The 26714-nt window shown below is 38.9% G+C and overlaps 1 protein-coding gene across 4 annotated transcripts in view; it reads left to right on the plus strand.

Moving 5' to 3' along the window:
• Positions 1-20674, plus strand: part of RRM2B (ribonucleotide reductase regulatory TP53 inducible subunit M2B) — a 27445-nt gene extending 6771 nt beyond the window's left edge. For 3 of the 4 annotated variants that reach the window (XM_015561728.1, XM_015561729.1, XM_015561730.1), the window contains exons 2-9: positions 2617-2772; positions 6109-6225; positions 6992-7125; positions 7566-7660; positions 11083-11216; positions 15055-15159; positions 16812-16925; positions 17738-18184. In XM_015561728.1, coding sequence (XP_015417214.1) covers positions 2617-2772; positions 6109-6225; positions 6992-7125; positions 7566-7660; positions 11083-11216; positions 15055-15159; positions 16812-16925; positions 17738-17890 — 1008 coding nt within the window. In that variant the 3' untranslated portion in view covers positions 17891-18184. Of the gene's footprint in view, positions 1-2616; positions 2773-6108; positions 6226-6991; positions 7126-7565; positions 7661-11082; positions 11217-15054; positions 15160-16811; positions 16926-17737; positions 18185-19122 lie in introns of those variants that run through there. The other variant, XM_006760274.2, reaches the window with a different exon arrangement.
• Positions 20675-26714: the final 6040 nt, after the last annotated feature.

Consider the following 26714-nt stretch of genomic DNA (forward strand, 5'->3'; position numbering starts at 1 on the left):
AACAACCCCCAAAAGGTTCACGACAGGTGTGCACAGGGAACGCACACAACGGCATGCATCGCAGCGCTGCTCCCAGGATAAAAACGGAAGCAGCCTTCACACAAACCAGGGAACGCTATGCAGCAGTCTGCAAGAGCAAGGAAGCGCTGTGTGTACTGACGTGGACAGACCTCCAAAACATGCTGATGGGTGAAAGACAATGGTACCATTTTCATGTCGTAAAAAAGAAAAAAGGGGGGAAAAAGTAGAGTCATATATATGTATAAATATATATGCATACATGCATAAAAAAGGTGGTACGGTTCACAGTGGCCGCTGAGACGCATAAAATGAAAGGTCGATCGGAACAGTAGACGTGTGTCAGTATCTCGAGAATATGCGCATGTATCGTTTGCAAAATGAAAAAAAAAAGGAAACAAATGTAAAAAATGCGAGTTGCGAAACAACTTTTAAAAATAATGCCAAGTGGAATGTGCACGGCCTTGGGGCTGCCGCGGCCAGGAAACGAAGAGGGAACTGAGCCTGGGTATGCTATTTACATCCTTCAAGATTTAGTTTCCCATCTGTAAAATGGAAATAGTTTTCTATGTGTCAGAGTTGTTTACAGATTAAGTGGGATAATGTATATAAAGCATCCATGTGGTGATGGCACAAAAGACCCTCCGTGCCAGACCCATAGGACCCGCTCTATGCCTACCTCCTGTTCTGGAGCCTCGAACCGCAGTGTGCCAGTATCTTATGGTTCTTTGGAGACCGAATGCCCTCAGTGACAACACATGTAATGCACACATTTAAAAAATTGACCACTTCCATTTAAAAAAATTTTCTCCAATGTTTCTACAATGAATTTCGACTAAGTGCCAGGTACTATGGTAGGCTCTGGGGATTCCACGAAAGTTGGTTTTTATTCTCAAGAAACATAGTCTAGAGGAATCTATAGACACATAATAGGGAATTAAATTGCAGTGAATTATGTGCTATTTTGGACTTAATCCAGGCATTTGGGGTGATGGAGTGTGGGGAGAAAGATGGCGGCACTCCGAGAAGGCTTGATTGGAGTGGTCATTATATTATTTCACTGATGTATTGTGACCTTACGTTAAATTAAAAAAAGTCTAACTATATTCAGTAACCTAAGCCCAGGATAAAGAGAAATTAGCCCATTCATTCACTTGCTTAGCTAATGCTTTTTGGCCTTTTATGCTTGACACAGTACTACAGGAACATCACAATAGAGAAAAACTAGTTTCTACACTCTGGGGCTTATGTGCTCTATCTGGGGAGGCTTGTGCCTTCAGAATAAGTACTTACCAAATAAGACAGTCTATGCTGCAATGGCAGCATGTGTGAAATGTGTAAGCCCACCTGTGTCTGTGTGTCTAAGGCGTTGACTGTGGGCCTTTCTGTCACCTGGTCTTGCCTCTTAGCCTCAAAGCTTAAGCACACTTGATTTGGAGAGGTATGAGGACTAGTGGAGGCAGTGGTGAGGAACACAATGTATGGGCCTGGTACGGAAGAGAAACAGTTTGAGTAAGGAGTCCAGAATTGAAATGTGTCCCAGTAATCTCGATTTATACACGTTTTAGCCTATTTGTATATACTTTATATATAATCATTCTCATGGACACACAACTCTTCTGATATTCTTGCTGACTATTTAAAAAATATATATATGGCCCTCTACCTTGTGAGAATGCCATCTTGTTTCCAAGTAGTATGTATGTAGATATGTGTTCCCCACTTTATTCCACAAAGCTTTGAGACACTCACAGTGAGACTCTATGCCAGTGATGGCGAACCTTTTGAGCTCGGCGTGTCCGCATTTTGAAAAACCCTAACTTAACTCTGGTGCCGTGTCACATATAGAAATTTTTTGATATTTGCAACCATAGTAAAACAAAGACTTATATTTTTTATATTTATTTTATATATTTAAATGCCATTTAACAAAGAAAAATCAACCAAAAAAATGAGTTCGCGTGTCACCTCTGACACGCGTGTCATAGGTTTGCCATCACTGCTCTATGCAGTAAGTTTAACATGTAAATAACAATAACAAATTGGTATATGGTCAGCTTCAGACAAAACCTCTGTTGGTACAGAGTTTTCAGGTAAGATTATATTTCAGTTAAAATTAGAAAAGAAAACATTAAACTAAAAAAACCAAAAAGCTTATAACTAGCTTATTTCTATCTCAAACCAGCATTCTGTCTCTGAGAGAGGAACAAAAGGGAACGTTTGGTTCACTAACTTAGAAATGTTCCCTCTGTGACCTTTATGGGTCTAGTTTTGTGCTTATCCTCAAAATAGCATTAACAACAATAACTTTGTTCAAGGCTTATATGTGCCAGGTTCTGTTTAAAGCACTTTAATCATCAAAATTAATTTGATGTTCACCTGTGAGAGAGGTATTATTTTACTGATGAGGAAACACTTGCTACAATTACACAACCAACCAAACACTTATTAACCAGCTATGAGGTGACAAGTAAGGCTTTAACCCAACCAGACTGGCTCCCAAACCTGTGCTGTTTCCCCAACTCCCTCAGATGTATGTTTAGGTATGAATAAGGAGATGTCTACACAAAATGGGTGTTTGTACTTTAATTTTCAAAGAGGTTATCTTCAGATACCAACGAAAATGAAGCAAAGTCAAGTGAAGAACCACTCCTAAGAAAGAGTTCGCGCCGATTTGTCATCTTTCCAATCCAGTACCCCGATATTTGGAAAATGTATAAACAGGCACAGGCATCCTTCTGGACAGCAGAAGAGGTAAGTGGCATCGCCTTTCGTCAATAATCATGTTCTGTGTTGCAGTGTTCACATCCTCTGTTACAAGACATCGGAAAATGGACATTGTACCAGTATGATGGATGATACCCGCATAGCACTCTTGCTCTCTGGGTATATGTGTGTATTAATCTCTCTATATCTCTACCTCTACTATATATTTCTCTCTATATATATCTGTTTGGATAGATATATTTGGGCCCATATGTCTGTCTGTTTTTCATGAGAGTGATTCTGTACATGTAAATGGATGCTGTAACGAATGCAGGCTCGAGAGCAGACAAATCCTGGATCTACCATTTGCTGTGGAACTGGAAAAGTTGCTTAACCTCTCTGTGTATCTTCGTCATTGTTATACTGAGCTAATAGTACCTGGTTTGGGGATTGTTATGAGGATTGATCAGAGAAATCTTATTAATGAGATTAATGCCATATTTAGAATGTTACTTGGCACTTAGTAAGCACCAAATAACTGTAAACCATTATTTTACATAGAATGGGGGGAGAGTTGCACAGAAATCAGAAGTACCCATTTTTGAAGCTTCTGTTATGAATTTTACCCACCTACTCAACCTTGTTACAGTGTTAACATCTTTGTCATATTTAACACATAGAGCAAAACAAGACCCCAGCATTTTTAAATTGGGTCGTAGTGCTTGGCACACCTGACTGTCACCAACTGTTTGTGGTTTTTAGAAAGTTTTTTTGTTAGATCTAGTTAAGAGAACAAAGGGAGGATACAGGCGGCTTTTTTATTCATTGTGTTTAGAAGGTACTTGTGATTCTTGAAATTCATTTGAAAATTATATGCATTTTTTAAGCAAAGGTAATATATGTTTATTATGACTAAAACACTAATTTGAAAAATTATGCAGGGTAGAGCAAAAAGTTTACAGTTCTGAGTTTATTCTTGGATTATTATTTATTAATTAGTGCATTATTTTCCATATGAACAACTGTAAAACTAGTTTTACCCCACCCTGTAATATGCAGGTTGTATTTAATAGACAGCTTATAGGAAGAGTCAAACACATATTTTGAAAGGGAGTCTAATACATTTAGTTCCACATATTTTTTATTTAAACAGTTATATGAGTTATAATTTAATCAACTTTAGACTTTATTGTTTTATCAGTGGTTTAGCTTTATTCCTAAACTAGAGGCCTGTTGCATGAAGAGATTCGTGCAGTAGGCCTTCCTTTTCCCTGGCTGCTGGCACCGGTTTTCCTCCGGCACCCGGGACCCAGGCTTTCGCTGTGGCCGGGCTCCAGCTGGAGCTGGCCCTGGGGCCGGCAGCGCAGTGAAGTCTCTCGGCCCCCAGGCTGTCAGGCTTCACGCCACCGCTTGGAGCCTATGTATGCAAATTAACCACCATCTTTGTTAGGTTAATTTGCATGCTCTCCTGATTGGCTGGTTAGCATAGCGAAGGTACAGTCAATGTACATGTTTGTCTATTATTAGGTAAGATATGGCTTATTATCAGAAACCTTGATTCAAAAGACAAAGTTCTGGGATTCTTTTTTTAAAGCTATGCACAGAATTCTGATAACTAGTAATTTGGAATCAATATTTAGATGGTAAATGGATGACTTTACTGAAATAAGATAAAGCTGGCCAGAGGGTTTACACTGGGAATGGAAAATGACCAATGTAATATAAATAAAATTTATAGGACCTTTTGAAAGCTGAGTGTTTGAAGAGATACGTTTGGTATGTCGGAGTGAGCATATTGTAATATTAACATTTAATATCAGGAGTATAATAGTTAAAAACCAGGAAGGTATCCTTCAATTAAACCTCAGTTGAACTAAAATAATATAAGACTTGATTTTTAGCTTGTATATCTTAAAAGATATTTGCAAATATTTTCCCCTTCCTGCCCATTGTATCCCAATGCTTAGCACAGTGTCTGGCATTTGTAGTGTCAGATAGGACAAGGGTTTCACAGTCTGGGCATTTAGTTCTGACTTATTGCTATTCTTGCTAAATGTAAAATGTAGCACAGTATTTTACAGATGTAGCTGTAAAGAGAATGAGCTTGACAGGAACCCAACACTAAGTGTAGTCAACTGAAAAGAAGAAACCAATGTGGAATTAGCCAAATAGTGTAGATAACCAATGGCTAAGCCTCCCTTTCGCAAGCCAGTGCTTTGAATGTGAATCCCGTCTCCTTTACTTGCTGTAAGTAAATAAAAATAACTAATGAAAGCCACTTCTCATTCTTGACTAGATCACCCCAAGCGTCAGATCCTTTAAGTTCAGGAATAGTAAGTAGGTGCTCAGTAATCAGTGAAAGAATAAAGTAATGAGGAAAGGATTTTAGAAAAGAACACAAATGATTCAAAGGGTGAACCAGTCCTTTTTAAAATGGTAAAAGAGATTAGGGTTTTGTAGAACAAATAAAAGAAGGACAAAGGACAATTATATACCTCAAATGTTTATGAGGTGACTGTGAAACATACTTAAGAGATCTTCCCGAGCTGAAATGATATCTACAGGGTACATTTAAAGACTGTTTTTGAATTGTAGATTCCACCAAACTCTAGAGTACATCTCGCTATTAATTCCAAGGACTAGTTCTAATAAACATGTTCGAAACATTTCTATTCTCAGAGGAAGTCATACTTATAAATTGCTTTAAAACCCAGGTTTGTGACCTGCCTGGCATTACTTCTAGATATGAAAGTAGATTAAGCTGCATTAAAGTAGCAGCTATAACTGCTTAATTATCTGTCTATATATAACAGCCTAATTATCTAACACTATTGTATTATATAAGTTGTTATGTATTATATAAAATGTTAAAGCAACAGCTGCTGGAAGCCATTAGTTTATTCACCTCAGTTCTTTCTTGACCAGATTCTCTTCTCTCCTGCCTTTTGCCCCTTTCTTCATTTGTTCCAGTGCCACTAAATTATGTTTTCCCCCCCAGCTTTATTGATATACTTCATATGTAACATTTTTGTAAGTTGGAGGCTGTCTTCGTGCTGTGTCTTAACATGGCAGAAAGGGCAGTGGAGCTCTCTGGGCCTCTTTCATAAGGGCACTAATCCCATCCATGCGGGCTTCACTCTCATGGCCTAATCACCCCAAAGGCTCCACCTCCAAACACCATCACTTTGGACATTTCAACATAGATATTTGTGGATGATGGTGAAAACAAACATTCAGTCTGTAGCGTGATGTTAATATTTTTTTCCTTCTTAAAAATTTTCCCGCTAATGAGATTTCTCTCCTTAACTTTGAGGTGGAAGTTATTTTTCCAAATATTTTGAGAATTTAACTTCAAGTTAAAATGTTGAAATCTTTTTATTTTAGGTTGACTTATCAAAGGATCTCCCACACTGGCACAAGCTTAAATCAGAAGAGAAGTATTTTATCTCCCACATCTTAGCCTTTTTTGCAGCCAGTGATGGAATAGTGAATGAAAATTTGGTAAGATTTTTGTTTTATTTTACTTTTGTTTCCATTTAGCAGTTGAATGACGATAATGGCAGTAAGATAATTAGACTGAACCTAAACATTTTTCTCTAGGAGATAAACTTGATGAAGCTTATTTCTTGGATTTGTTTTTCTGACAGTGTCAGCGGAAAGAATACATTTCTATTATTTGACCAGCACTATGTCATTATACCAAGCATCTTGTACCAATTTAAAATGCATAAGCATGAGTTTGATTTCTACCCTTAGATGTGAACCCTAATAAAGAACCTGCACCTTAATAACCCTTCTGGAGCTCTGTAATAGAGCTCTGGGTTCTGGCTCCCGTTTTTAAACTTGTATTATGGTTGGCCAGGAGGCATGCCTTCTTGTTAAAGAGAATAGAGATATATGAACTTTTATCATTAACTGAAAGGGGCTTCAGTAGATCTATCTGCCGTTGGAAAAAAAAGACTTAAGGTCAGTTATACAAAGTGAAATAATTATTTTTTGATAGATGTTCTACAGTTTATTTGTCATTATAGTCAGTTTCTCTACCTAACAGATCAATTCACTTAATTGCTTAAGAATTCATTACGCAGCTACTTTACTGTGGAGGGTTGATAAATAGTACTGCTTAAAATACTCCATACGATCTTTCTGACCTGCTAGTGGCATGACAGGCAATTTTTAAGTGATAATTCTGATGTCCAGATTCTGATTTGCAGTGTTTAATGAGCGCCCACAGAATTGGATATATATGTTTCCCTTATTTTCATAGGTGGAGCGATTTAGTCAGGAGGTGCAGGTTCCAGAAGCTCGCTGTTTCTATGGCTTTCAAATTCTCATCGAGAATGTTCACTCAGAGATGTACAGTTTGCTAATAGACACTTACATCAGAGAACCCAAGAAAAGGTATCACCACTGGGGTTTTATTTACAAAGTTTTATCATATTGCTTGGTTATGTTAAGAGCAGAATTTACTCTGAAATGAAATGTTAGGGAAATTTTCAAATACGGAAGTATATATAGGAGTGTAAAGTTTTCTATTACCCAATAATGTGTTCGCTTAAAAAAAAATAGAACTTGTATAGAACCTGTTAATCTGTGGAGCACATTCTGTATAGCAGTTGAATATCGTAATTATTTGGTCTTGTATCAGACCAGATCCAAACCACTAATTTGAATTTTACTTTAACTTCTATATTTTATGGATATGCAGAAATACAGAAAAATTACAAATCTGGTAGTAGACCATAGAGTTGCAATTATTATATCTAATTAGCCAATGAACATTTATTTTGATTAAGAAAAACACGTTAATAACTTTGCCATTAATTATTTTGTTTTTACAGGGAATTTTTATTTAATGCAATTGAAACAATGCCATATGTTAAGAAAAAAGCAGATTGGGCCTTGCGGTGGATAGCAGATAGAAAATCTACTTTTGGTTTGTAGCTTTAATTTATATATATTAAACTTGCCTTGAGCATTATAATACTATTTTACCTGGTGTAACTGTCTCAAAGTCTCAATGTGCATCTTTATTTGAATCATTCTTTCTAATTAATTAGAAACCAGGATTAAAATAATCTAAAACTGCCCTGCTCAGTTGTTGGAGCATTATCCTGAACACCAAAAGGTGGTGGGTTTGATTCCCAGTCAGAGCACACAGCCAGACCGTGGGTTCCATCCCTAATGTGGGCGAGTGTGGGAGACAATTAAAATAATCGAAAACTATCTATTCTGTTTAATAAATTGAAAGTTGAAAGGCTAAGATGTCAGTGTATAATAACAAGTAAATACGTCAGTCACATAGAATCTGGCAAGAGTCTTAAAGCAATCCACAGTTTATATCTGCTTTCAGGAATGTTTATTTTTTAAATTTAAGGTGAGTCAAAGTCTTACATTCTTCAGGAAACAAATATATAGTTTCTGAAAAACTAAAGATTAGCGCACTCAACTAGAGCAAGGAACCATTTGCAGGAACAGGCTTATTTTTTACTTTTCTGGATGAGCTGAAATTCTACAGCTTTTTAAAGGAAGTGATTAACATGGTATCATATATGTAGTAGTTGCTCAGTACATCTTTTTAAAATTAATTAAACTATTCAGGTCATTCATTTGAATAGCTCTAAGTATCTGTCTTATTCTTATCTATTTTATAATTTGTGTTCTTTATTTTCTGGATTGAATTAAAATGTGGAGAAGCAGATCTCAAGATTTTTATTTCAGGACTCATTTGTATACTTAAAACATTTTTGAGGACTCCAGAGTGCTTTTATTTGTGTGGGTTATTGATATTTCCATATTAGAAATTAAAACTAATAAACTTTAAACATATTAATTAATGCATTTTTAAATGAGAATAACCTGTTAGATTTTAACATATTTATGAAAAAACTATATTTTTCAGAAAAGAATTAGTGAGAATGACATACTTTTTAATTTTTGCAAATCTTTTTAATGCCTGACTAAATAGAAGACAGCTGAATTAAATCTGCTTCTGTATTTGCATGATGTTGTTTTAGTTGAAGTGTACAAAAAAATCCACCCTCATTCAGATAAGTAGTTAGAAAAGGGAGAGTATTTTACTAGGCTTTTCAGATTATTATGGTAATGCCATGTAGCATCTGCAAAGCACTGTATACTCATGAGAGAATGGTAGTAAAAAATATAAAGCAGTGCCTTAGTATTTTTAAGAAAATAGTTTTGACCCCACAGACCTCCTTGGTCTGTCAATTTCCAGCGATCCCTGGAGCATACATTGACAGTCAGTGATGTAATGTAAGGTATGACAAGCTTACGGTACATTAGGGACGAAACAGATACATTTGTGTTGCCTTCTGTTCATTTTAAGAATGAGAAAAGCAGTGATTCTAAATGTGCAAAACAACCACTGGAGAGTTTGTGGAAAAGCCCTGCAGAATCCTGGTCTTCACCCGAGTGATGCAAGAGGCCCAGGTCGGACTGCGGAATCTGTATTTTATACATAGTTGATTTCCTACAAGTGGTTTGAAAGGCACATTTTGAGAAACAATGGCTTTAGAGATTAAAAAAAGGGAAATTCCAAGGTGTTCAATATGCAATGAAAATATTAGGATGGATAATTACTGATGGAAAATTGAGAACAGGCAAAAAAAAAAAAAAAAAATGAAGACCAGGCGCCAAGAAAGCATGTATTTCATGGCACTGCCAAAGAAAGCAGCCTAGAAATACAGAAAATTAAAGGAGGGTGCAGCCAGCATGCAGACCAGAGGCTCCATTTAAATTCTCCCTATTGCTTACTCTCAAGGCAAACTCCATTTAGGGTTCTGAGTCAGGGCCTCGGGGAAGAGAACATGGTCTCAAATGGTGCAGGAGAGTGGAAGGGGTGGTGGGAAAGGAAAAGTGAAGAACACATTGGTGGCTCTCTGGGAGAGGAGCTAAAAGACACAAAAACTTGTCTCGCTTCACCAAACAGCTGTACTTCCTGTTAACTGGCTGAGGAGTGCAGTTTTATGAACTAATTGTGCCACCTGCACCGTTAGTGCCTTTAGCTTGATGAAGTTGGCTTAGGTCTTTGCTAGTATTTTAGGTGACCTAGTAGGATGCAGTAGAGCAACTGTTCTTTCCTCAGATCCATACTCTTTTAATCCTTTACATTTAGCTAAAGAGAACCTAAGAATATTCCTTAAAAAAGCATTAGCTTATTTGAAAGTTAATATGTTATAAGGAGATTCAACTCCACTATAGCTAAAAATTCTTAAATATATATCTGCTTAGTTTTTTAAAAATTCAGATATAGTGCTTAATTTAAAAAAGATTTTGAAAGAACTTGTTGATTTGGTTTCTGGGCAGAATAGTTGTATTTGATATAATTGATCTATCTGATTTGGTTTGTTTACGATAATCAGGGAAAAGAACAAGAACAAACCAGAACACTATTTAGAGACAGCCAGTAATATTTAAACTTAGTCATCTTTCTTTTTGAAATTAAATATTATAATGACATTTGTTTGGGAAGTTATAAATATTTATTCAGTTGTTGCATCAAGTTTTAGCAATTTCATAATGTCTTTTATCACCTAGTACTTATATAGTTTTCCATTGATTTAGATCAGGACACATTTATTAAGAGCCTGCTATTGTGTGTTTGGTCTCCCAACAAGTACTGGGATACCAACTATGATCTTTAGTTGGTTCAAGTCCTCAGTTGCCTTTATTTTACAGTCTTTCCGAACACACTTTCTCCCTAGACAGACATGTACATAAATATTTCATGTATGCAGTGTGGCATAGGGGCTTGAAAATGGTCTTCTTTTGGGTTAAACCCATAATCATCTGCAAGAGATAATGTTGCAGATGTGCTGCCACTAGAGACATGTTAGGAGATTGGCTTCTGCAAAGTCCTTGCCTAACAGTGAGTACGCCAGCCAGGCCTAGGGACCCTACCCGTGCATGAAATTTCGTGCACCGGGCCTCTAGTTTGTTATAAAAGCCATCTTCTACTCTCTGTTCTTGAGGCACACACATGCACACACACTTACTGTACTCACAAGCACGTGTGGTGCACAGATAAATCACCTCTTCTTTTTTAGTGTAAAAGGCTCTCCTTTGTCTATATACCAAGACCTATAGGAGAGTTCAGTGTTAGACATAGGATTTGAAGTAGATATACCTTTCTGTACTTTTCTACTCTAGTAGGTAGAGGTGGTGGATTTCCTCCTAAGGACTCTTGGCGATTGCACTAACTTGATTTGGTTTCTGGGCAGAATAGTTGTAATATTGTTATAAAAATATGTAAAGTGTGTGTGTGTGTGTGTGTGTGTAGCTTACACATGTCTGCAGCATATAATATTTCGTACAATGAAACTAGTTTTTGTCTCCTAGGGGAAAGGGTGGTGGCCTTTGCTGCTGTAGAAGGAATTTTCTTCTCAGGCTCATTTGCTGCTATATTCTGGTTAAAGAAAAGAGGTCTGATGCCTGGACTCACCTTTTCCAATGAACTCATCAGCAGAGATGAAGTAAGGAATGAAGTATTCTTCTATTAGTATTTGTATTTCTACTTGGTGTTCATTTATTTTTCTTTCCTCTGGAAAATGCTTATGGTAACACAAGGATCCTGGTAATTAAAAGAAAGTCATTTCTTCCTTGGCTTTTAAGACACTGCTTTCCTCCTGCCTCTTAACTATTTCTCCTCAGTCTCCTCTGCTCATCCTTAAATATTGTATCCTGGTTCTCTCTTTCACTGTGTATGACCTCCTGACTGATCTAATTTATTCATGGAATCAGCTACCACCCAGATGCTCATAACAACCAAAACTTTGTCTTAAGTCCATCTATTCTTTTCTGAGCTCCAAACTTGTGTATTCGGGTGCACGTTAGATGGTTTTTCCTGGAAGGCGAAGTCAAACTCATCTTTCTCCCTAAATTTATTCTTCGTTCTGTTTGTCCTAGCTTATTGAGGGTTGCCAACTTCCATCCATTCACTTAAATTTGAAATCTGGGAGTCATTTTAGATGGTTTCTTTTATTTTGCACACGCACACCCAGATAGTAACTAAACCTTGTCTCCCTCTACCTGCAATACCCTTTCCATCTTTCCTACCAGTTTTTTAATTTGTTGGTTTCCTTCTTAAAGTTGCAACTCAAACTTTCCTTACCTAATTAGGTAAAATTGATCATTCTTTCCTCCATGTATTGCTTTGAAACTGGAACTTGTTTCTATCTTACAGTCCATAACATATATTGTACATCTTTTCTCTCTTCTCTGCTAGTCTCTAAGCTCCTTGAGTTTATCTTTCTGTTCTCAGTATTTAGTCCATTACAGCAATTCAGTTCATGTTAATTGACTACAATAATCCTGGCTAAGCTTATCTCAAAGTGGCCTTAATTTCTCTGAGCCTCAGTATCTTCAAATATGAACCTTAAAAGGGTTTTGTTAAAATACAATTAAACAGTATGTGTGAGTACTTTTTAAGTGCCATAAAATGCTTTGTATAATTACCTTTTGTTTCATGTCTTTAAATTTCTTATATTTTTATTATTAATGTCATATCTGATTATTATAGAGAAGTAAGAGAATAAAATCACTCAATCTCAACACAGATAATCACTTTTAGTATTTCATTGTATTTCTTTCTGGGTGTTTTTTTTGACATTTAAATCTATGTAGATATATACAGACATCATATTTTTACAATTTGAGATATTCTTGTATTTTTGTAAGCTATTCTTTTTTTTCACTTAGCAGAATATTGTGAGCATTTTTCTATGATACTAAGCATTTTTTGTAAACAGTAATTTTGTTAGATATATAATATTCTAATGAATATTACTGTTTGACTATTCTATAGTTAGAAATTTAGGTTGTTTCCAGATATTTTGTTTATTTGCTTTGCTATAATGCAAGATGCATATCTTTGTATGTAAGCTTTGTCCCAAATTCATAATATTTTTCTAAGCTAGATTTACTAGAGGTAGAATTACTAGATTTTAAGGTATAAACATTTTAAAGGTCATTCATACTTGCTTGCAGATTTCTTCACAGAAATTTTATAGCTACCTAGCAACCTATGAATGTGTCTTTTCTTAATATACTCTTACTAGAATTTGGATTTATGTGATAAATATTTGACAAATTTTAAAAATATATATATATTTTTTGTGTGTGTGTGTTTTTGTTTTGTATAGAGAGAGGAAAGGAGAAGGATAGAGATATAGAAACATTGATCAGCTGCCTCCTGCATGCTCCTTACTGGGGATTGAGCCTGCAACCTGGGCATGTTCCCTGACCAGAAATTGAACCAGTAACCTCTTGGTTCATGGGTGGATGCTCAACCACTGACCAGGCTATTTGACAAATTTAATAAGGGTAATGGTATCTCATTATTGGTCTTATTTGCATTTGTTTGATTACTACTTGGATTGAACATTTAAAAATAATATTAGTTATTTATATTTTTTTCTGTATTTGCTTATTCTTGTCTTTACTTTCGTTGGTATATATTCCTAATGCATAGTGATTGAGCTCTTTCACTAAGTATTTTTAAATGATTTTTAAAAATATTTATTTCATGATTATAATATAAAATATGAATTTTGTTATATCTATTGCAAATATTTTCCCAATTTGTCTTGCTTTTTTATTTTGTTTGTTCTTTTAACATACAAAACCCTGAAATTTATTGATGAGCTTTGAGTGATGAGTTAAGTAATCACACACATTTTCTTTTTGGCTTTTTAACATTTAACTTTCTAATGCAATTGGAAAAGGGCTGCGAGTTACCATTACCCTACTCTTGCACAAATTTCATGCATCGTGCCTTTAGTCCTACATAATAATATAAGGCAATATGCAAATTGACCAAATGGCAGAACAACCAATTGCTATGACATGCACGGACCACTAGGGGGCAGGTGCTCAACTCAGGAGCTGCCCCCTAGTGGTCAGTGCACAGCCCTGGCTTCGTCTGGAAGGATGTCTGGTCTAATTAGCATATTACGCTTTTATTATTGTACATAGTTTTCAGTTTCTTGTTGATTTATTTAGAAAAACCTAAGCAAACTCTCATTTGTAATCTTTTAAAGTGGCTGTGTCTTCCTCTTCTTCACCCTTTGGTGGCTTACAAAATTGTTTCATTGTTCTTGTGGTTTAGAAATGTTAATCAACTCTGCCTTAGTGTCATTTTCTGTTAATTTTGTTTGGAATGCCATCATCTTTCTGTATCTCTGGCTTCTTTCCCTTTTTTTTGTTTTGTTTTGACTTTTTGAAATTTTCTTTTGTTGTCTTCAGCTTTAGAACATCTGTGTTTATTATGGGTTAAATTATTGTAGGTTGAATCTCCTTGCTCTGTTCTTCAACTATTTAACATTCTATACCATTTCTTGTATTTGCATAACCATTCTGTTGTCAAGGTATTTCACAACCTTTTCTTTGGTTGAGTTATTTGCAATGTCATTTCTGCTTTTTCAGCTTCAAATGGTATGCTTAATTCTTCACTTTCCATTTTCATTGCACTAAACTGGTTTTTATCTTGAGCCATTCTTATCTATACTTATAAAAGGGTAATATGCTAATTAGACCGGGTCAACTGGCCATCTTTTGGATGTCTGACTTCCTTCTGGACAAAGCCATGGTTGTGGGGGCTGAGGCAGAGGCAGTTAGGGGCGAGATCAGGCTGGCAGGGGGTTAGGGGCAATCAGGTCAGCAGGGGAGGGCAGTTGGGGGTGAGATCAGGGTGGCAGGGGAGGACACTTGGGGCGAGGCAGGCAGGCAGGTGAGTGGTTAGGAGCCAGTGGTCCTGGATTGTGAGAGGGATGTCTTCACAGGGACCAGGCCTAAACCGGCAGTCGGACATCCCCTGAGGGGTCCCAGATTGGAGAGGGTACAGGCTGGGCTGAGGGACTCCCCCCACCCCCCTTACACGAATTTTATGCACCAGGCCTCTAGTTTAATATAAATGTCTTTTCAAAATCTGAGTGTTTCATCTGTTCTTTAAATACTTACTTTTTAAAATCATTTCTTAATTTTTTTAGACATTAAAAATGAATGAACTTTTATGTAGCTCTTCTTGCTTTGTTTTTCTTTCCAAAATGCTTTTGGTCATAGTTTTTGTTGTTGTTAATAATCCTTTTTTCATGTTGATGAGCTAAGATTTGCTGGTGCTGACATTTTTTATTATGGGTTATTGTAATTTGCATTTTAATGAGATCTGAAGAAAAGAACCTCCTGGCCCTCTCAATCCTTTTTCTACACGCTTGCATTCTGAGACCCTGTTCTATCTGATGCCTGACACATCCCTGTGTGAAATAGCTGATTAAACTTGTTGGGGTTTTTTTGACATTTTTTCTTCTGTTTTAGGGGCTTCACTGTGACTTTGCTTGCCTGATGTTTCAATACTTAGTAAATAAGCCTTCAGAAAAAAGGGTCAGGGAGATCATCGTTAATGCTGTTGAAATTGAGCAGGTAAGCAGGGAAGCTTATGTATGATTAGCACATCACTTTCTGAAGTGTGTATTGTTCTATTATTAGGTTGACTCATATGAAACTGCCATTTTGCAGGTGAAAATAAAAATCAGAAATTTCATATGATCAATCTGACAGTACCAGTAGATAATGTATTACAATTATGTCAATTTATAATTTGCTCTATATGTAAGTATTATACATTACCTTACATATATAAAGTCTGTTCAAGGACTTTTTTTTGTCTCATTAACATGTCAAATTTTGTGCCATAACAAACTATTTTAATTATTTTAGCTTTATGTTTTTAGATTGTTAGCTACTAGAAGTAGCTAGTTTCTTGTTTGTTTTGTGTTCTCAAAAATCTAGCAGGGTATCTAGCTAGAAGTGATAGTTTCTTGTTTGTTTTGTGTTCTCAAAAATCTAGCAGGGTATCTAGCTAGAAGCATGCACCAGATGCTTATAGAATAAATAAATTAATTAATGAATAGTAAAACTCAATTTATAGCATGTAACGATCTATGACTAGAAAGATCTGGATGCTCCACTTAAGATGTGTTTTTAATATTTGAAAGAACTAGTTTAAAAGTAAAACAAATTTTTAAAAATGTTCTTAAATACTGCATAGTTAAATGGCCAAACTTTTTATATTGGGAGAAGGGAAAAGGCATAAAATACATTTTGGTATCTGTAATCATTTTGAGAACTAAGTCCAGATGGTTAATGTTTTTATTTTTCCTCTATTAACACTTTACCATTGTTTTTTAATATACTTGGAGTACAGTTTATCCCCCAACCCTCTTCCAGTCTCATTTTCTTTGTTAATTGTGTTTTCTCTCTTTTGTAATATCCTTCCATAATGATGTTCTCCACAATGATTATCTTTGGTGAATCTTTTTCTAGATATTTCAGAACAAAGTATCTCCAAGTACCATAATTTACCCTGACACCGGGTAGCTCAGTTGGTTTGCGCATCCTCTCAGTACACCAATGTTTCAGGTTCAATCCCCAATCAGGGCACATACAAGAATCAACCAATGAATGCATAAATAAGTAGAACAGCAAATCAATATTTCTCTTTCTCTCCCTCCCTCCCTCTCTCCCTTCCTCTCTCTGTAAAATCAATCAATATAAAAATTAAAAGTGCCAGTAATTTGATAATTAGCTTCCATTTATTTTGGCTATTTGAGAATGTGAAATAATGTGAACAGTAAATATCCCAAACATTTTTTTTTAAAAAATGGACATTGGCCCTGACTGGTTTGGCTCAGTGGATAGAGCGTCGGCCTACGGACTGAAAGGTCCCAGGTTCGATTCCGGTCAAGGGCATGTACCTTGGTTGCGGGCACATACCCAGTGGGAGGTGTGCAGGGGTAAGCTGATCGATGTTTCTCATCGATGTTTCTAACTCTCTATCCCTCTCCTTTCCTCTCTGTAAAAAATCAATAAAGTATATTTTTTTTTAAAAGAAATCAACTTTAAAAAAATGGACATTGTTTGCCATGTTGAAAGAATTTAATCTATTTTACTTTTCTTGAAAAGATTAGTGACTTAGAAGATTAATAAGACTAAAACTGTCCTTTTATTTGGAAGATACATACTAATTTCTTGTTCTGTCTTTGTACTATATTCTATTTTTCTTTTTCTCTCAGGAGTTCTTAACAGAAGCCTTGCCAGTTGGCCTCATTGGAATGAATTGTGTTTTGATGAAACAGTATATTGAGTTTGTAGCTGACAGATTACTTGTGGAACTTGGATTCTCAAAAGTAAGATGTTTTAAAATATATTACTACTAAGCTAAAATGTTATTGTCAAATGAGGTGATTAAAATATTGTATTTCAACTGAAATCATTTGTAACGTACTAGTTTACTTTAAAAATGTCCATTGCATTGTTTTGCATGAACAAATTGGCTTTGCAAAATCCTTTGAAACGTAAAATGAAATTCATAACAGAAGTAGGAGGCTGATAAATCTTAGAACTAATAAGCTCAATAAATTATTTTCTAATAATTGCATGTATTATTTAAAATCGGATTATTTTTAAATAATTGCATTTCATATGCATATATGTGTTTTACCCTCATATTAATCTCCATGTGTCTTTGTTGTAATTTTGGGGTTAATACTTTTTTTAAAATATATTTTTATTGATTTCAGAGAGTAAGGGTGAGGGAGCGAGAGATAGAAACATCACTGATGAGAGAGAATCATTGATCGGCTGCCTCCTGCACCCCCTCTACTGGGATTGAGCCCACAACCTGGGCACATGGTTCATAGGTTGATGTTCAACCACTGTGCCATGCCGACTGGGCTGGGTTAATACTTTTAAATAGGAAATAGTTATTATGACAACATTAACTATCATAACTTACTCTTTGAAAATGTAAACTAAATGACAATAAGATTACTGTATATCAGAATTTATAGCCTCTCCAGATCCTTAGGGAACAGGTGGTCCTTTGGGTGACTAGATAGGTGTTGGAGACCTGAGCTCTGTTATCTTTTGCTCTTCTTGTGGGATATAATTTGGCTTCTTCAGAATATCTAATAACATTTCTTTTTCTTCTTTTTTTCAGATTTTTCAGGCAGAAAATCCCTTTGATTTTATGGAAAACATTTCTTTAGAAGGGAAAACAAATTTCTTTGAGAAACGAGTTTCAGAGTATCAGCGTTTTGCAGTGATGGCGGAAAACACAGATAATGTCTTCACCTTGGATGCAGATTTCTGAAACCCTTCCCTTATCTAAACTTATTGGTAAATAGCAGTCTATTTTTCTCTGCTTTAAAAAATATAAAAACAAAAAAAAATTTTTTTAAGTATCTTCTTTAAGGAATTCCTAGGTGTTTGCTCAAAAGGAAATCCAAAACCAAATATCAGTCCATTTGGATCTGTATGAATACACTCCAGCTTTCCAGTTTAACAACCAGAATGTGACCTAAATGCTTTTGTTTTGTTACCAAAATATAAGATGGCATTATGTAGTGATTAATAGCTTGAGGTGAGGTCTCAGATTTGAATTTGAGATTCTGTCCTTACTACTTTGTGTGACACTTGGCAAGTCAGTTAATTGCTCTCAACCTCAGTGTACTTACCTTTAAATGAGTGTAACAGCCCTGGCTAGTGTGTCTCAGTTGGTTGGAGCATCATCTCATTAATCAAAAGTTGGTGGGTTTGATTCCTGGTCAGGGCATATTCAGGAAGCAACTGATGGATGTTTCTCTCTCCCTTCCTCTCTCTAAAATAAATTAAAAATAAAAATAAATAAAATGAGTGTAATAGTAGGGCCTAAATTCAGAGAGGGCATGTGAGGATTCAGGCACAAAATAGGTGCTTAGTGCTACCACCACCATCACCACTACTGCTATTACTACTAGTACGTATTATTATTAATAGTGTTAATTGCAGTGATATTGTGGTAAAATGCTCCCATCTCAAAGTAATTGTAATTCTAGATCCTAAGATCTAGTGTTAGATCTTAGTATTTTTAATGTTTGAGGAAGGATATAAAGATTTCCTAAAAATCATAATTCTCATTAATTTGAGAGTAACTTCTTTGAATTCCTTAGTATGTAGTAAAGGAAATTTGGTTCTTAGTTGCTTTGGGAAGGATACTTATAGAGTGGAATCCAGTTATCTTAATAGTTGGCCTTATGAGCAAAATGATTCTGCTCCTTTAGGAATTACAAAGGGTAACTATTGCCAGGTGTAACCCTGGAATGTTTAAAACCAGGCGAATTAGCTAGACGAGCATTTCCCCAAGAGTGTTTGAAGAGTTATTAGCTCTCTAATAACTCTTGTGGGGTTCTGTGGTCAGATGAGTTTGGGAAATGCTGTACAGTCTATTGCTCTTTACAGTGTACACTCAGTACATCAAAGGCTGAGAAATTCTGTAGTAAGTAAACTTATTTCCCTCTGCATATTCCAAACTTACTTAACACAGATATGGTTCTCATTTGTTAACATCTAACCTGACTGGCATTCCTCAGAACATACTTTGGAAAAAGCTGGCCTGGAATCATTTTATATGTAGAAGAAGGGCTTGTGGCTAAGCCAGGGAGAACCTGGTGGGGTTATAAACCATCTCAGATTTATGCCAAGCTGAGTTATGAACTGTGATTGGGCTCATCTGTGTTTAATACTCTTAAAACTCTTTTTTTGCTGCTGTGAGATGTAGTTCTTTTAATGGAGCTGTGCATGCTGCAGGATAGCAAATGGTGCCGGAGTTGGAGGAAAGGGCAGAAGCCAAGCTCTCTGAGCAGTCTGCCCCTCTTTATAGGAAGGAAGTGTCAGGTCACCTGAGCCCCAGCAGGCAGTGGGGTACCCCACTCACAGCATAATACCATGTCTTAAAATTCTGGAAGCTCAGATTTAGAGATTTCCTCTTTGTATAAATTTTTGCCCCATGCATGCCACAACTACCTAATTGATTAAAACAGGATGTTCTCAAGTGGATGCAAAGGAAATGACTATAACTTTATTTGTTAGCATAGTATCAGAAACTTGAGATATCTGGCCTATGATAATACCATTTGTTTGTTCAGTGCTTCATAGTTTGCCAGGTGTTTTTGCATCACCTCATTTGGTCTCACAACAGTGTTCTGGGCTTGACAGAGCAGCTAGTATTGAAATTTTGCCAATGGAAAGCGTGAGGCTCCGAGAAGTTAAATGACTTGGCCAAGGTCTGTTCATAGTCACTATCCCTACAATGTAATTTTTAAAGGTCATTATGTTTCTTGTATTTAGTCATTTGTCAACCTTCTTGATTTGATTTTGCGTATTTCCCCATTAAAGTATTACATACTTTAATTAAGGTATCATATATATTAATTAAAGTATCAGAGTATCATAAACATCTTAACTATATTCAGGTAATATGTTCAAACATATTTACTGCCGTACAAAAGCTTAACATTTAAAATTGATAATATCTGTAATGGAAGGAATGAAAGAGAAATAGTCCATATTTACAGTCCATATATCCTTTGTTTTGCACCCAAATTTTTCTCAGAGGTAATGACAGGTGCCTTAATATGAAGCTTATTTATATTAGCAATAAACCTAACTGTATTAAGATGAAGAAATTTTAATACTGAAATACTGGATTTTTAATACACTGGTGTATTACATTTGGTATTCTATATCCTTTCCCAGGCCTCCAGGTTGCATATTTATTTATTATGTTTAATATTTTGGTTCTTAGTTTTGAAGGAATCAAGAAATTGTGGAATTTCTTTTTAGTATTATCTCACAGGTAAAGAAAGAAAGTCAGAGTATGTTTACAATTTTTTAATAGCACATGTATTTAAATCATTGCTATAGTAATTAAAGTTAATTTTTTTAGGAATATAAAAACTGGTAGTCCTATGATACATTGCATTTATTTAAAATGTTTCATTTTAGTATGTCGAATCATGTCTTAGAAGGATTTGGAGAGACAGTTGGTCCAGTGCTTTCAGACAGGGCTGTTTTACTGTCCAATTATATACAATAATGAACCATTATTATTACAATACAAGCTTACCCCAGTCATGTCTTTATATATGAAATTTTTACAGTTTTTTCATTTTGGAAACTCAAGTTTTTGCTTCTTTTGCCATTTTGTTTTTCATTTGTTCATTAAAAAAGTGATTATTGAAAAAGACAGCAGCTTGCATATTTAAAAAATAAATTATTTAATCATCAGGATCTTGCATTTCACATTTAAATATGCTAACATCACTGTCCTATAATTCCCAAATTGCATTTGTGCAGATTAAGCTGAGGGCCAAGTGTCACTAACTGGTTTTCAGTGATATAGAAAGGCTGATGGGCTACATGAGAGCCAGCGGAGTCCTCTAATCAGTTCTTGTGTCTTGAACTACGTTGAGTGAATTGGTAGCCGAATCAGGAACTCCTCCCACGCAGAATCTGCACATGTGGTACAGAAGTGAGATCTGCATGTCTTTATTTGAAGTGGTCTGCTCCTCTTTAGACAGCTGCAGGTGTGAATGGGAATCTGACATTCCTGGGGCTGCACGAAGAAAGAATTTAGGCCTTCGAATTTTAGGTTATTTCTACTAAAGAAAATATAGGTAAAAATGAACGGCTGGAGAACGATTTTTTATACAGATAAAAATGTAACAACTCAGTCTTTTTCTAAATTCACAAGATTCTTAACTCATGCATTTGTCTTTGCTTTATGACCATGTTTTGATTTTTCCAAATGTCTGGTCATTTAACAAAGCTATTTGGTATCTACCATGTACGGAGAGCTTTTTCAGGTGTGGTGTACCTAATATTTTTTACTCAAATACATTATGGTCAATCAGGACAACCCTGCATACATAGAATTCCCCCTCCCCCCAAAGAAATGAGTTATTTTATTTTGTTTTAGTTTAGTTGAAATAAACTGTATCATAGCTACATTACTTGTGTATATACTTTTTGAGTAAAAGTGTTTCTTTATAAGTGCAGGGGCTACCCCAATCAAGAAATGTATATATTTCCCCAACCCATTATGAACCCAATAATCCAGTTTTTCCATATTTGCATCCCAGCAGCCAAATACTTCTAGAGAAAAGGTCATACACAATAACTTGGATCTACTATAAATTCATGATTACCCACTGTTTTAGTCTAGTCAGGCTGCTATAAAAAATAATAGGTGGCTTAAACAAGACACTTATTTCTCTCAGTTCCATAGGCTGGAAGTCCAAGGTCAAGGTGGTGACAGATTCACTGTCTGGTGAGCCTCACTTCCTGGTTCACAGGCAGCTGTCTCTTCGCTGTGTCCTCCGTGGAAGCAGAGGCAAGAGGGCTCCCTGAGGTCTTCTGTTAGAGAGGCCCTAGCTCCATTCCTCTCTCAAAGGCCGCACCTCTAAACCCATCACATCGGGAGTTTGGTTCTAACATGAAGTTGGGTGGGACACAAACATTCAGTTCATAGCGCCTACCTGAGCCCCATCTTGCAGGCCTACTACAATTTCCGGTAAACTCCATCTCCATTCTCCACAGTTGCCTTTTCACCCTATCTCCACTCGGCTGTTACCCTCACTCCAGAAACTGTCATTTACAGAGCACATGGGACCCACTTGCTTTATATATGTCATCCCGTTTCATGCTTTTAAAGATCCAGTCGGGAAGGTATTTTCCCCTTCCTTTCACAGTTATTTGTTGAGTGTATCCTCAGTGCCAGGCGCCGTGCTGGAGATGAAAGCATGAGAAGACATCCTGTCTGCTTCATGGAGCATAGTGGGGTAGACACATACCAAACAAGCAAAGTAAAGAAAAGGTTATTTCCTCCATTTGGGAGATGACTTCGGACAGCTCTACTAGTCTCCTTGCTTCAAGCGGTTCACATAGAGCCGGAATTGTGGCCCAGTTCTTCTTGATAGCAAAGCTCATGCTCTCACCAGAACCCCCGGTAAAGACATTGCTGTGTCTCTGATGGGCACGGAGTCCCGGGCCCCACCCCTTCAAAGGGCTGCATGGCCTGGGATGGCAGCAGTGAGACAGGGCCAGAGAGCCGGCAGCTGCAGGTGGGCGCAGGCTCCAGGGGAGAAGGCCGGTGGGGGTGAAGGTTAGACTCGGCCCCATCCCGCTAGCAGTTGCAGGGGGCCCTGTTGAGATCACTGGGGGATTTGGTGGGCAGAGCTGACAGAATTTAGCAAAGCTAATTCCATCTAATTTTCCAAAAGGATAAACAGTGTCAGCATCTTGCCAGTTGCCACCAATGGAGGGCCCTGAGTTGCCCGCCCTCATGGGTCCCTTCTGGAGCTGGGGAAGCCCAAGGAGGCCATTGTGGCCACTGCCTTCCCTGGGGCTGGGGCTGGGGTGGGGGCGGAGGGACACTGTGCCAAGTACCCTTCTGTGCTCTCAGGCCAGAAGCATGGTCTGGCTGCACCATGTGGGTCCCTGTTCCCCACCGCCAGCCTCTGGCTTCTTGTGGGTGGTACCTGCTGGGGCGATGGTGGCGGAAGTGTTCTGCTGGAGCTCATTCCTGACATCCACATGGTGGCGCCATTGAGCTGCTGGTCTCAGCTCAGGCTGCTCCTTCCTGCGGGAACGGAGGAGGTAGACTGTAAAAGAAGGAAGATTGTGTTTCTAGGTGAGCTCGGGCCGCCTGGCAGGAGCGGGGCCTCCGGACACAGAAGAAATTCATGCAAAGCACCGACCCTTTAGAAAGGGCAAGCGCCCGGCAGGGGCCGTGGGGAGTCGCAGCCCAGGCTGGCTGGGTAGAGATGAAAATCCAGGAGGCAGTGCCACAGGGGAGCCCTGCATTTTGGCCCCAACTGAAGGAGAAGCCTCTTCCCATAAATGGGGGCTGAGCAGTTATGAAACAACAACACCACATCCCTGGAAGGTTCCGGAAGCCTGGGCTAGTCGCAGAGGCACAGTGATTGGTCTTTGCCTAGCGGGAGGGGTGGTACAGAGGGCAGGGTCCCATGGCATACAGACAGCACTTACCCTCTGGCCCATTCTGAGACGATCTGAGGATGGAGGGGAACATACTAGCTCTTGTCTGTTGTTTCAGGAGGCGTCACACCAGTTCCCTGGGCCCTGGATATCTGAAGCTCCCGCCCACCTCAGTCTAGGAAGGTGATAGCCTTCCTAGGAGCTGCATGGGTGTGTTTTCACAATTCAGATCTAGGAGCGAGGGGGTCATGTTATGATGCTCCATCCTGTGACTCTATCTTGACCCAGGTGCCTCACTTGCAACCCATAGAAACTCCCTCAAAATGTGGGAACCGGGTATTGGGCGGGGGGGTGGGATGCACAGGTTTTAGAGCCAAACTACTTGCCTTCAAATCTTGGTTCTAAACTTACTGGCTGGGTGACTTTGGGAAGAGCAACAGTGTGGATTTCCAGTGTTGTCCTATGGAGAGTGCTTAAACTAGCACCAGCATACAGTAAGCACTCAATAATTGAAGCTCTTATCTCAAAGCTGCTATCTAGCACTAAAACCCCAACTCTATGCCTGGAACATGCACATTAGCTTGGAGAGACCTGGCTGTCAACAGCTCCTTTAAGGTTGAGCTGTGGTGTTCTTGCTGTGTCCCTGAAGACCATTTCCTTGCATGGTTTCATTTCCATCTTATGGCCGGTCCATCAGATTTTTTTGGCATACGTTTCCCAGCATTTTAGTAGGCTGGGGAATAAACCCTTGTGTTTCCTTAATAAGATACCTTTACTCTGCCTACAGCTTTAGGAGCAGGTGAAATTCAGTTCACCTTAATATCTGTGCCGGTATAACATCCTTTGTTGCTGTTATCATGAGCATTCCCTTTTAGGGCTAATGAACAAATCACAAGTCCTAATACTGAATAATTGCCATTTTGTTCTACCATTAGCAGGGACAAATAGCTTTAATGCTACCGCGAATCCCTGCTCGAGGGAGAACCCCAGTCCCCCGAGATCTCATCTGCTGTGCCCTCGCCTGGATGGAGAGCCTGCAGGGCCAGACTTGCGGCTCCTCCGCCTCTGAGGCCCTCCTCGCACCAGGTGGGATGCAGACATGTTATCCTTCGCAGCGGGGATCTCGGTTGGAGCGTCGGCCACTGGGTTCAGGCAAGGCTGGGTATAGTGGGAAAACCTGTGTGTACCTCACATGAAGTTTCTTTGCATGGGGTCTCCTGGGAAAGAATCGACCTGGGGCAAGAAGACAGGTCCGATGGGTTTGACCCGCATGATGGGATGGGGCAGAGATTCTGAATGTGGCAGGGAGGCCATGACTCAAACCCTCCCAGCTGGAATGAGGCCTTGTGGGAGTGGGGTACAGAACGTCACCCTTGCTGGGAGCCAGACCACACCGAAGGCAACACAAGGGAAGGTGCCCGCCCTCCTCTCCAGGCCAACTTGGAGCCTGGCCGAGCAGCATGAAGTGGGCGTGCTTGATTGTTCCTACTCGTGCCATTATCAACACCGGTGCCGCACATCCGTGCATACACCTGTACACGCATGCATATTCAGCTTTACACACATCTGTGGTTTTTCCCTGACACATGGGGTCAGAAGCAGCAGAACTCTGAAGTTGTCCCACTGTTTTTTTTTAACTCTATATGGGAAAAAAATGAATTTATAGCCAGGCCTGTTTTTTTTTTCTTTTATATACAAAATTTTGTTGTACTAAAACTGTAGGTACATTCTAAAACCTTTCCTTTGGCCCCAGGGGAGGCCTTTGGTTTTCATTTTTATTTTTGGCTGCACTTCTGTTTATCTGTGGCAGATACTCTCGGATGTCTACTCCAGAGCCACGGCCAGCCCTTGCCCACGTCCAATGAGAGATGGTGGGGAAGCCGCCTCTCTGCTCTCAGACTCCCCCATAGCAGGAAGTAGCGAAGTGGCCCATCTGGCTAATGAGACACAAAGGAACGCCTGTGGGAGCCTCACGGAGAAACACGTTTTCTCTCTGCTAAGGGTGAGGCTTGTGAAGAGAAACTCTGCCAGGAGCACCCTCAGTGCCCTGCCTTCAGACAGCCGCGTGCGGATGCAACCTCAGGACAGGGGCAGCCAGTTCCTGCTCATGAGGCAGCGGGCACGAGGAAGGACAAAAGGGCAAGACACTGATGAGGAAAGGGTTCAAAGGAAAAATGCCCGGGTTTTGAGGGTCCTGTTACATGGCTGGACCCGCCTTGGCACCTCCTACTCGCCATTTTCTGTTCTGTGAGACCGTAAGTACCAAGATCATCTAAGCCATTCTTACGGCTTCCGTTACTTACAAGGGCATCTTAATGGAAACAGCCTCTCCTTTAAAAAAAATTCCAAATGAGATTATTCCCCCCCACTCCCGCCCCCCCAACCCTGTACCTAGCCCCCCTCCCTGCCCCCATCCTGCATTCCTTAGCTATGCATGGGGGGTGGTTGGACACCCCCACGCTGATTACATTATTTATAAACCATTTAAAATGTAAGACACCATGTCCATTTCCCGGAGGGTCAGGGAGGGTGGGTCTCACCCCGCTGCCATTCTGGCATCCATCACAAACATTCCTGCCCACTCAGCCCGGGTCAGCCTGGCTTTTCCAGGCTTGGGCAGAGGACACAATGTAGTCACCAGCAGGCAGCTGCCTTCCCCATGGATTCCCCCTGCCGCTCCCTGGGTCCCCCAGCGCAGCCAGGGCCCGACCTGCTGTGAGGCAGCCCTGCCTGCTTCTCCTATCAGGACTGACCCAGCACCTTCCTTCCTGAGGAGGGTCAGGGAGGGTGGGTCTCGCCCCGCTGCCTTTTTGTGGAGACCAAGTTAGAAATGCTTCATGTGAAAACCAGAACCTCTGTCCGGGAGCTAGTACATGAAGTGCTCCCGCCCGAATACAAAGAGCCCAGCGGGTCCTCCCGATGCAGGGACAGCCGAACCCTGCTCCCTTCTGCGCGTCTGTTTGGACGGGAAACGTCTGATCGTGTTGCTCCCGAATGGCTGGCTTCCCACTGGGATTTAGCTCACATTCAACTTCCCCGTGACAGGAGTAAATTACAGGGCCTCTCCCGCCCCACAGCCCACACCTTTCACAAACAGCTCAGTGGGAGACGGTGGGAACCTGTGATCACGCGGAGCAGCCAGCGTGGGAAGGCGGCAG

Source organism: Myotis davidii, unplaced genomic scaffold (genome assembly GCF_000327345.1).
Source record: "Myotis davidii unplaced genomic scaffold, ASM32734v1 scaffold497, whole genome shotgun sequence".
Classification (NCBI taxonomy): domain Eukaryota; kingdom Metazoa; phylum Chordata; class Mammalia; order Chiroptera; family Vespertilionidae; genus Myotis; species Myotis davidii.